At 33.4% G+C, this 11,779-nt stretch overlaps 1 protein-coding gene across 1 annotated transcript; it reads right to left on the bottom strand.

Annotated features, from left to right (window-relative positions):
* Positions 1-8,853: 8,853 nt before the first annotated feature.
* On the bottom strand, positions 8,854-11,683 carry LOC142546337 (uncharacterized). The gene is made up of 3 exons (XM_075654006.1): positions 11,067-11,683; positions 9,625-10,054; positions 8,854-9,378 (listed from the first exon to the last, which is right to left on the bottom strand). The coding sequence occupies exons 1-2, from the start codon at positions 11,536-11,538 to the stop codon at positions 9,720-9,722; spliced, it is 807 nt and encodes a 268-aa protein (XP_075510121.1). The 5' UTR covers positions 11,539-11,683; the 3' UTR covers positions 8,854-9,378; positions 9,625-9,719.
* Between the last annotated feature and the right edge of the window lie 96 nt (positions 11,684-11,779).

Genomic DNA, 11,779 nt, shown 5'->3' on the forward strand with positions numbered 1-11,779 from the left:
TTATGTTGGTCCGTGATGAAAGTTATCATCAATACTTAGCTTTTATTACCACAACGTACAATTTCTGGTATAATGTAGAAGTTTTTGTCATTTTACTATTCATTAACTTTCATATCATGTGATTTTTATCTCTAAATGAGCGTGCTATTGGAGTTATTTAACAGCAATATTTTTATCTTCTTATAGTTCATCTTCTGTTAAGCAGTTGACGATTGTCTTTGCTAGGCACTTGGTTTTTGCAGCATGTGATGGAGTTACTTCGGATTATAGTAGAAAAATATAGGTTTTGGATTATCGTAGTATGCAGGCAATGATTGCTGGAGGCTTGTATTTTTGGAAGATCTGGTCTTTGACTTCTTAGAATATGCAAGGTATTTCGTACCTATTTTGGCTCTGTGTTTTGAGACCACATGTCTATCATTGTTTTAGCGAATCAATGTTATGAGTGGTATCTGAAGGTGAGATGTCTTTGTTCTTAGATCTATCTCTTCCTTCCCGCTCTCTCTCTCCCACATATAAGTTATTTCTAATGCAGACATCTTCATTTGATATCAATTTTAAGTGATTGCTTCCAGTTTAATTAATTCAAGGAAGAAAGGTTTCTTAGTTGGCAGTTTTAAGGTTTAGTTATGCCTCGTGCAGCTAGGGTATGAATAACATATCGATATCCTGGTTTTGTATATTATTTTATGGCTTAACGACACCTAAATTGGTGGAAATTTTAGAGTTTGAACCAGTCTCGTGGACACATTTAGGCACATCTCTAGTAAATAACTGCTTGGTCCTCTCTAGTATGAAGAATCTGAATCAAGAATTGAATTGAGTGCACTTTTTTGGTTCATCTGGAATATTGATGAACCGATTTGAGTTGTGTTTCTTGTCTTCCCTTCAATAGTTATTAGGTTGATCGGCTGCAATTGATGCTTCAGACTGGATAAAAATAGGTTAGTGAAGAATACAGGATAAAAAATTGCAGGACATGTTAGCAAGCTGTCTATGTACAGTGAATTCGATGATGGAGATATATCTGTAACGAGTTTGTATTTGAACAAACTCCTGTACAGCCATGATCATTAGCAAGCTCGTCTTGTTCCGTGGGTTTAGTCGAAATTGATTTTTCATCCATGTAGTTGACTTCAATAAGGTTCGAGTGCTTCACGATTCTTCTATCATTTAGCTCCATTGTCTTGTCTTGTCTTGTCTTGTCGTAACAACTAAGCACATCTGTCTGTGGATAATATTCAAGGCAAGAACTTGTATCTAAATAGCACACGAACCATGTTCATTTACATAACCTGCTTGTTTAATTCGGATTGAACACATAAAATTGTAAAAATGATTGTAATATGAAGAAAATAACTAAATAAAAAATTATTAATCATTTATTCATTTGATTCAACTTTTGGTATTTTCAAGCCACTGGATGTTATGTTATGTCTTGCCTCCTAAGGTATTCACGTTGTCTATGTTGCCTCCTAGGATTTTTATGTTTTTCTTTTTAGAGAAAAGTGATTCCACTAGGTCTCTAACCATTACAGACAAAAGTCATGGAATCCTATCACTAAACACAGCATAGACATATAATAGTAAACCATGACGCTCACTGGATTAACTTTTCAAGAACAAAAGCGAACAGAGGCATCCATCATTAGTGAGCAAAGATGGTTAATGTTTGTGACAGTTGGAGTTTCCGTTGCAAATGCAGAAGGATTGGATAACTGTTTGAACATCACATTCTAGAATCCATTTCTGTCATAGACCACAATTGTGCCAGGTGAGGAGAAAAACGACCCTGAAAACAATGTATTTTTGCCTAGAGAACATGATCTAAATATTCCCGAGCCACAACTCCTATACTGAAAAAATCCAAAGAAGAATCAAACGCAGCATCCACATTCAACTTAACGTAATCAACCGCAGGCGAGATCCAGTTCGAGGAGGATATTGATATATATAATTTTTGGTTACAATTTAAAATCGTTATCTGTTTCTAAACATTGATATGTTGAATGCATGATATGGATTTTTTTAATATAAATTAAATAAATAAAGAAGGAAATTTGATGAATCGTAATTAGTACTTTGAAACTAGATAACATAGTGTATAGTATATAGGTAACGCGAAGGCTTCTTCAAACCGCAGTTCCTTTAGGAAGATCCAAATTCAATGCACTTGTATTCTTACTTTTGAGCAAGTTTCTTGTGAGACGGTCTCACGAATATTTATCTGTTAGACGGGTCAATCCTACTGATATTCACAATAAAAAGTAATACTCTTAGAATAAAAAGTAATATTTTTTCGTGGATGACTTAAATAAGATATCCGTATCACAAAATACGATCCGTGAGACTGTCTTACACAAGTTTTTGTCCTTATTTTTTATATGAGATAAAACTTATGTCAATACATTTTACTACATGTTGGGGATCTCACTCAAACTATTAAGGACCAATTTCAAGATCTTTCTTCATTCGTGAATTTTCTTACCCTGAAATGTTGAAGAATCAATACATACAAAATAACCAAAATCAATTCTTAATCACATTGTGAGATTTTGATCTGTGACGAGCCAAACTTGTTTCCCGATGGAGTTTAGGTCTGACGCCCCCGACCCGATTCGGTGGTGGAAGATAGATGTGAGTCTCCGGGCCTCGGTAATCAATATAATAAACCTCAGACTCCACATTTCTAACATGCAATCTCCTCCCTGAAAAACATCAGTACAAGTATAATTATTTTTTTTTACCAATCATGCATACCTTAAATTATACGAAACATGATTTAAAAAAAAAAGAACAAACCTAGTAAGACAATATACAACGCGAGTTCGAATTTATAAGCAGATTGTATGGGGGTAAAAAAAGAACAAAAAAAATAAAAACCTCTCGAAAGACTTGGCGACGCGATGAGGAAGAAGAGAAATACAATGCCAAGAATTGTAGCCTTGAGTTCCATGGCCCTCCAAGGATAGTAATAAAGATGAAATGAGCTATTTTTGGTTTGTTTTGGAGGTTCTTCTTTGGTCTTTTATATTGGTGGTGGTGGTGGTTGTCTGTGCGTGTGCATAGTTACTAGAGAGAAAAAGTACAGAGCAACGTGACATAATGTACCGGATTCGGTTGGTTTTGTTGCGGGGTAAGCCAATGTAACACTTGCTCCCGGTGTAGTGATGACAGATCTTGGATGGAGTGGATTCCATCTCATTGTCTTGTTTGTTCAAAGTGAGATCGAGATTGAGGAGAAAACTTAGTGAACTTGGATACATGATTTCTAGATTTAATTTGGTCTCATGTTTCGTTTTGCGAATAATTTAAAATCCCTTATCATTTTTAAATTGTTGGAGGTCCAAAATAAGTTTTCAATAATCTGCTAACATAGACATACGTATACAACATACCATGCCCGGCTCTAGACGGAGGTAGCCTAGGCTGCTGCCTAGGGCCTCCCCTTGGTTGGGACCTCTAATTTTGTATTTATTTTATTTTATTTTTAGTTTTTTCATTTAAATTTCTAGTGGATTCTTAATTAATTTGTTAAAAAATTTGAAACAGTGGTCGACTTTTTGTACTTTTGTTCAAAAAGAAAAACTCTATTTCTTTGTTAACTTGTGCTACTCAGGTGAGTTAGATTTCTCATACTCGGTCAGTTACCATGTCATTTTTTTTTATTGAATGTGAATAAATTAGGCTTAATTTATTCGGATTAAAATTTTAAACTCTGTAATTTTTTACTTTGTTTGAATTGAGTCACCTGAATTAATATCAAATTAATTCATAATTGTCTAAAATTTATAAATATACACAATCTCACTAGCCTATGACCTCCAATTTTCTGGAGACGGCCTGCAACATACATAAATAATCATCATCTACACAATAATTATGAACATGCATGTGTGAATCTGTTACAAGTTCTACATTAGTTTCATAATTGATATTTTTTCGTTTTAAACGGTCTTAATTGAGATATCACCTATTTTATAAACCATTTTTCTTTGTTGGTGGCCTAGAATCAGTCGAGTGAGACGATTCAACTCGTTTACAGACCAAAAAAAATTTAATTTTAATATATATATATATATATATATATATATATATATAATAAGCAAAAACTTGTGTGAGACGGTCTCACGGGTCGTTTTTTGTGAGACATATATCTTATTTAAATTATCTATGAAAAAGTATTAATTTTTATGTTAAGAGTATTACTTTTTATTGTGAATATCGGTAAGATTGACCCGTCTCACAGATAAAGATTCGTGAAACCGTGTGACAAAAAATATACTACTGTATTCATGCATTCATTTTGGAGGAAATCCCCAATATCCAAATGGAGCCTAGAGAAGAGGAAATAGCTGTAGTTTTTCTTCATGGCGGTGCGTGTGTAGTCAGGTCCATGCGTGTATGTAATGGATATGCATCTCATTAATAATGATAAGCCATTTTGGCTGGACACTACCTTTTTAAATAAGGGTCAAACATTTCACGATTTATAAAAAATTATAGTTAATAAAAATGTTTATAACTCTAATATCTTTAAATCGTACAATAGTCTTGATCGCTCTAGTGGACCTTTTTTTCTTAATAATTGCATTATCTTACAATTTATGAGTATCAAAGACATAATCTTGAAGTAGAATCTTGATACCGATGGTATGATTTAGTGTGTCGTTTTGCCAAAAATAGTAACAATTGATATTTGGTCTAGCACAAATATTTTTAAACCTTACAAAAACTCAAGAGTAGGTTTCTTGTCAGATGGTCTTATGAATCTTTATATGTGAAACGAGTTAATCCCACCTATATTCGTAATAAAAAGTAATACTCTTAACATGAAAATTAATATTTTTTCATGGATTACCCAAATAAGATATCGGTCTCACAAAATACGACACGTAAGAGCGTCTCACATAAGTTTTTGTCAAAATTCAAACCCTATATTTCGATGCATCGGCTAACACAAGCAATTATTGCTTCACAAATTTTGCACAATTGATCTATGCTTTTTTTAAAAAAATATATTTAATGGAAACGGTAGATGCAATTTACCGAATATTACTCCACTATTAGTATAGCCATGGGAGCACTTACATAATAATGTATGGTACAAAAATTTGGAATTTAGTGGATACATAATTTTTTTTACCCTTTTTACTTGTGGGTAATCAATCAGATTTCTTACACTGCATAGAGTAGCAAGGGTGGGTCCGTGGCATGAATTTCGATTATAATATTTTTTTTATCATTTCAAATATATAATATAATTTTCATTCAACTTAATTCTTGGGCCAGTTGGGATATTAAGTCAAACAAAGTTTGAAAACGAAACGCTATAACACTTGCTGATATAATTTTCTTGTGCAAAAAATCTCAAAAATATTTTGATCTTGAGCTGAATGATTAAACTGACATAAATTAATCGCTAAGGAACAATTATTCCTAGCGATAATAAAATATATTAAAGTGAAATATCAACATGAGACAAGTCATGATTAATCTAAGAGGACATAGCACTTGGACCAATATTGGCACATACAATACTGCAGTAATCAATCATCATTAACAACAATCATTAACAACACGACGAAAATTAAATCTTCTCATTGCGCTAAAATCCCATTAATCAAAACACAGAAGCATGCTTTTAAAAATGTTGATCTAAAATAAGAAAGACAACAACGACGAGACCATCCATTTTTGGAAGAGTAATGTGTTTAATGTTGATAGTAAATTGGTTGGTATTGAGATGAGAACAAACCTAACCTCTGAGCCAACGAAGGTTGTGGGGGGAGAACAACAGGCTTCGATTGAAATTTCCAGTAGCATACTAGCAGCTCTCATCCTCTTGTTTTCATTTTGGGGGGACGGCTATGAAAAAAAACCCTCAAGAAATGGGCTAAAAATTTTAGTAAATTAAAAAAACAAGGCTAAGTTTTTTTTTAAAAAAATAAAACTCTATCCATATTATTAATTAGGCCAAAAAATATACCCTGGGTTGGAGCCCACCCAGTCCTTTGGGGTGGCTCCGCCCCTGATCATATGAGACTGTTTTACAAATCAATTTTATTTTATAGATCTTCTATACGGTCCGATCCATGAAAAATACTATTTTTTATGTCAAAATATTATATTTTACTTTAAATATAGATCGATACAACGATAAAAATTCATATTTTTTAATTTGAAATCCTTTGCAAGAGTCATGGCCACGATTAATAAGAGAGAATCAATTGGATAGATTATTTTTTTGAGATAAATAAAACTTTAACAAACACAAACCGAGATCATATTTAGATCCCTGGGATGGAGTCAACAAAATAATCAGAGAAAGTCCCTTGATTCTACACAAAAACCTATGGTATTTAAAGATTTTTTTTAAAACAAACGTTGGTGTGATGTAGTACCAATTTATATACAAAATTTACAGGTTTGAGTCGGGAAGACCATAAGTTCGGCAGATGATACATCCATGGTTTTCATTCATCAAATCCTCGACATCATTATATTATACGAACTCCTTGGATTTTTTAGGGCTCAACTTGTGTGTTGTAATCTAAAAACCCAAATTTTTTTCATAAATCACAGGAGAGGCAAAATATTGCTTATTTGACATCGATATCCTCCTACGTGATTTATGTGACAATAATAAAACTTGTGTTACATACATTAAAATAAACATAAACAAAAATAAACGAAAACGCCAAACATTTTTCTTCCTATTTTGAATCATTTGATGTTGTTTTGCTTTATTTTTTTCATTAGATTAATTTTTATGTGAATAATATGAGTTTTATTATCATCACATACGTCGCCACGTACGAGAAATATGTGTAAAATAAACTATATTCAATAGATCTAGTGGTTTCTGGATAAAAGATCAAAGCCAATAATGAATACAAATTATCTTATAAAAAGCTAAGTTTGACAAGTTAAATAACTAAAAATCCAACTTACAAAATTAAAATTATAATTTTTCCCTGAAAACAAACTAAAATTCAAAAACTGAGTAAAAATATTTTAGCAATATTTCCATTTTTTAGAAAATAATGCATTCAAATATATTAATATATATCACAATTTGGTGGATAAAATAATTATTTTTTAATTGATTTTTTTTTTTTCAAGTATAGGATTTTGTATATAATTGAACACGGTTTCACGAGGGGCCAAAGTGGATGCATGTGACTACATTTATGAAAATTCAATCCATGACAGATTTTGCTAATTAATATCTGACAGATTTTCGGTCAAAGCATTAAGAATAAGTGGTCAGATACTTTTTTATTATTACTTTTTTTTTAAAAAAATAAGAGAATTATCCTATTGAAAAACTTATTCAAATTAATTATGAAAAAATCTTACAAAATAATAATCAATTATCGCTAATTTTTTAATATAAATTTAACTTAAAACCAAAAAGTATTTTATGCAAAAAATTTAATTATAGGCATAAATGAAAAATGAGTAGATCTCTTGTGAGACGATCTTACGAATCTTACGGGTCAACCCTACCGATATTCACAATAAAAAGTAATATTATTAACATAAAAAATAATATTTTTTCATGGATGACCCAAATAAGAAATCCGTCTAACAAAATACGATCCGTGAGACCATCTAACACAAATTTTTGCAATGAAAAATATAACTTGTCAACTTATGTTGAGAATGTTAGACCAGGAAAAGATAGGTATATATGAAAATTAAATTCATTACTTTTTTCTTTTAAAAAAATCCGTACTTTTTAATTATTATTATTATTATTATTATTATTATGAACTATATGTGAACAAAATCAGAAACAATGGACCCAGAAAACACAATCTATCACAAAAATCTGCAAAAACTTGCAAAGATTTTATATATTTTTAGCATCGTGCTCATAGCTTTTCAAGTTTATTCCAATTTCCGGCGTATATTTTCATCTTTCCAAGTATGTAAAAAATGTTGACTCGAAAATTTTATTTTTCAGTTTCTAGTAAATTCAATCGTTTTATTTGCATTAAACTGAGTTGAATATAAATAAAATTTGAATCGGGAACCATTTTCGTCTATTTTATATGTTAAATCGTGTTTTTCACATCAAAATTCGTATTTTGCGTAAATGACACGCCCGCAAAATTCAAAGCAAACAGGTATCTTGACGCTTTACTTGTATTTTAATTAGGACTTGTTATTCAACTTAGGTTAATTTTATAGCTTCGTAATTTTCTTTGGCTAGGGAAATGCTGACAAAAGTTAATTTTTAGATTGGAGAAGGTAGATTATACGTAGACTTCCGATTCCAAGCTGAAGTCCCTAAAAAGTGAAAACCCCATTAAATAATTATCAATCAGCGAAAAAAGTTAGAATAAGTTCGAGTTCAACTCGTATTCGATAAATTCAAATACTGACTCAAATATCTTTCTTTCGAGTTCACTACAAACTTTTATTTTTCGAGTTCATAACAAACTTGATCCGTACACCCCACCCCAATTCACAACATCTGTGTTCCTTCACATTGAAATTTAAGACGTCGTTTTGGATCTTCGAGCTAAGCCTCTACTTAATTACTATGATGGAAAATAAAGTTTAGCGTGCATTAATACTCTCTTTTGCATCATTTTGAATTCTGGAACAAACTTATGTCTGACTGGTGTGTTGTGCAGGAACCAAACTAGTTTTTCTATAGGATGGATGCTTTATAAAATAGCAAGGATATGTCTAAATTTCAAATTATACATACATAAGCAGCATTGATATTTCCAACTAGGGGTTGGGATACTGCATAGCGAAAGGATAATGAGCCGGAAAATATGTAGTTATTGATTGCCCAAAAAAAGATCCCTGACAATATTTTGCAATATGGAGGTATCTGGAGACCAAACGACATCATCTTGTAGAACAGGCGTATGAATTGAATCCCATGGCTCGCTTCGTCCCAACCACAGATTTTCTTGTGTTAAGTCCCATGATCTCTTCATCCCCATGGCCTTGTTTCTCATCCTCCTCGTTGACATCCGAATCTCCATCTAAAAAATGAAATCAGGAGTCAGAAGGTACATTGAAAAATGTTTCTCTTATCTATTAGCTTATTTTCATGCAGGAAGTTCGGTTTAAAGGAAAAGGGAAAGTGGTCTAGCCCGAGGCACTGGCTAGCGAAAATTCAGTGAGGCGTTTGACACAATCTTTGAGTGCTTGGAGCTCAGCTTCTTTCTCGTGGAGTTTAGAATGCGCTTGATGCAGCTCAGCCTCATATTCCTTAATCTGGCTTCCCTGTCTCTCGATGAGTAGATTGCACAACTTCTTATCTAGTTCCGATGGCGATACTCCATTATGTTGGAACGAGTTGAATTTATAGCAATCTTCCTGATGAACTTCGTTTGATAAAATTTCATCCTGCATGACAAAGCTCAGACTGAAGAACAAAATACCCCTTGCTCAAGGAGAATGATGATTTAGATGATTTGAAAATGATTCACGTCAAGTTCATCGGATTACTGTAGTAATATCTTTAACCCATCCACAAGAATCTCGAAAGAGTCGCAAAATAAAACAATTATGAGTTTCATTTGTTAACCACTAACTTAATACAAAAAAGGGAAACCAGCGAGCAGCAAGTGATACAGCACTTAAAAAACTCACCTCTAAAAAACCGGTTCTTGCTTCAGTATCGGAACTTTCTATTGCACACCATGGAAGCTTCTGTAATTCAGACTCAAGCTCTAATTCGAGCTGATCTATTTCGAGCACCTCAAGCTGCCGGTCTTCGGTAAGAACACTACTTGTATATTCACCTTCCTCAGTCCAAGATCGACAACATGATTTGATGCTATCTTTACTCCTAGTGCCTGGCTTAAGGAATGAAGGGGCATTGTATATTCTTTCATATGCTTATTATTTCTCTGGGCTTCTATCCTGTTACCTGAGCTAGCTCTTCTTGAAATCTCAGCTTTTAGTTCTTGGACAGTTTTAGCAGTTTCATCCATTGCACAGTTCAGCTTATTGATTTCCGCTTTTCCAGCAGACATCATATACATTATTCCAACGCCAACACCCAAACCGAAGGAATTATCTGAAAACAAATTTTAGATGCATTTAGAATACTTGTACACATGGACCAAAATCTGCAACTAGAAACAGAACTAATAATTTTTTGTGTGCCAATTCTTTAGCTTGGAACTAACACATCCGGATGTATTACGTAAAATTATATTTTCTTTTTTATGGCATCAAACAATTTCATTAGGATGGAGTAAAATGAATTCAAGTTTCATTTTCAAAAAGAAAGGAATTCATGCTAATCGAAGATAGTTTCATCCGGTCAATGAGCTGTAATGGCTCATTCAAACAAACTATTTTTTTATTATTGGAGAAACATGATCGCCACAGTAAAATGGGAAGAGACTTGGTAATCTGCTATCCCGTTTTTGTGGAAATTCATAAGCTAAACTTCAAATGCAATTCTCTGTCACCAGAAAAACTACTTGCGACATATGTACAGTGCTTGAAGCTCTATAATAAAATCCAGGATTAAGATATTTTTTGTGCCACAGCCTTTTTTACAAGTTCTCCTAGAGTACCAAGACGATATTCACTAAACATCGTGTGAATACACCGGGTCCTGTGTAGAATTTGAATGCTTTGAGGTACTTGTCAAAGCATATGGGGAATTATCAGAATGACTAAATTGCACCACTCCCTACACCAAGGATGAACTTGTTGAAAACCTAATGTTAAAACTATCTATTTCAATAGCTGTTCGATATCATACTAACGTTCTTATAGAAACATCACAACTGAATTAGACAAGATTGATAAGATCTCGTTTAATTTACTTTTATCCTGCAACCTAAAGAACACATTTTTAACCTCCTGGTAGAAGTATGATAAATATTTCACACAGGGGACACACTTTCATGCACCATTGGAGCCGTGAAAATTTTCAAAGTGTTGAAACTACACTTTGTGAGTAAGCATTAGTAAAAAGCATAGCATATTTAGACTATTACTTCTCAAATAACAGCAGAATTTCTTACCACATAGATATACGCAAGGAAACAATTAGTAATAAGAAAAAACCAAACCTTTAGAAACGCAAGATTCACACCTTCCAGCAACATGCTTTCCAGTTCTCCTCTTCTTCAAGCAAACTGAGATTCTTTTCCCACTCCCATTTCCTCTCTGCTCTCCCACCAATCCTTTCTCACGACCTTCAACAGGCCAACATTTTTTCCCCTTTTTCCCTCCAGCGTTTTTCTCAAGACTTTTAAATCCACTTCCCATTTTCTTGGTAAAGTCCTTAGACCTTGTCTCCGTACTTGAAAATTTAAATATTCTACCATAATTATTATCTGTCTCTCTAAAATTGTCTTCTTGAAAGGCTTCGTCGTAAGGAAAGATCGGATCTTGGGTCTGAAGACGTACATTTTGATCGCATTCTTGCCCATTTTGATTGAAATCTGAAACGGGGTTTTCAGTATCGGTGGGGTTTATGAGTTTCTTGGCTAGGATCCCAGATCCTGCCGCTGCAGCTGCTGCCAATAGGACTTGCCACATCCGGGTATAATGCTAAAAATGCATGTAGGTATCACTACTTACAAGGCTTGGGATTGAAGTGTGAAAAATAGGAAGCTCAAAAGTCTGCATTGGAGAAAAAAGGGGGAGCTCTCAGAGCTTCATTATTGACATTACTCACTTTGAAAAGGCTGCCAAGTGTTGGTGAGACTCCCAGAGTGAGACAGCGTGACATCGGGCACTGGTCCGTTGAGCGTGACAGTCACGTGCTTCCCGCTTTTAA

The sequence above is a fragment of the Primulina tabacum genome, chromosome 5 (genome assembly GCF_025594145.1).
Source record: "Primulina tabacum isolate GXHZ01 chromosome 5, ASM2559414v2, whole genome shotgun sequence".
Taxonomy (NCBI): domain Eukaryota; kingdom Viridiplantae; phylum Streptophyta; class Magnoliopsida; order Lamiales; family Gesneriaceae; genus Primulina; species Primulina tabacum.

What these genes read in the sequence shown, in the direction of transcription:
- LOC142546337 (XM_075654006.1), bottom strand. Translation starts at nt 11,538, where the DNA reads ATGTGGCAAGTCCTATTGGCAGCAGCTGCAGCGGCAGGATCTGGGATC. An exon ending in TGAATCTTGCGTTTCTAAAG is followed by an intron (nt 10,055 to 11,066) that starts GTTTGGTTTTTT and finishes ATTTGTTTTCAG; the next exon opens with ATAATTCCTTCGGTTTGGGT.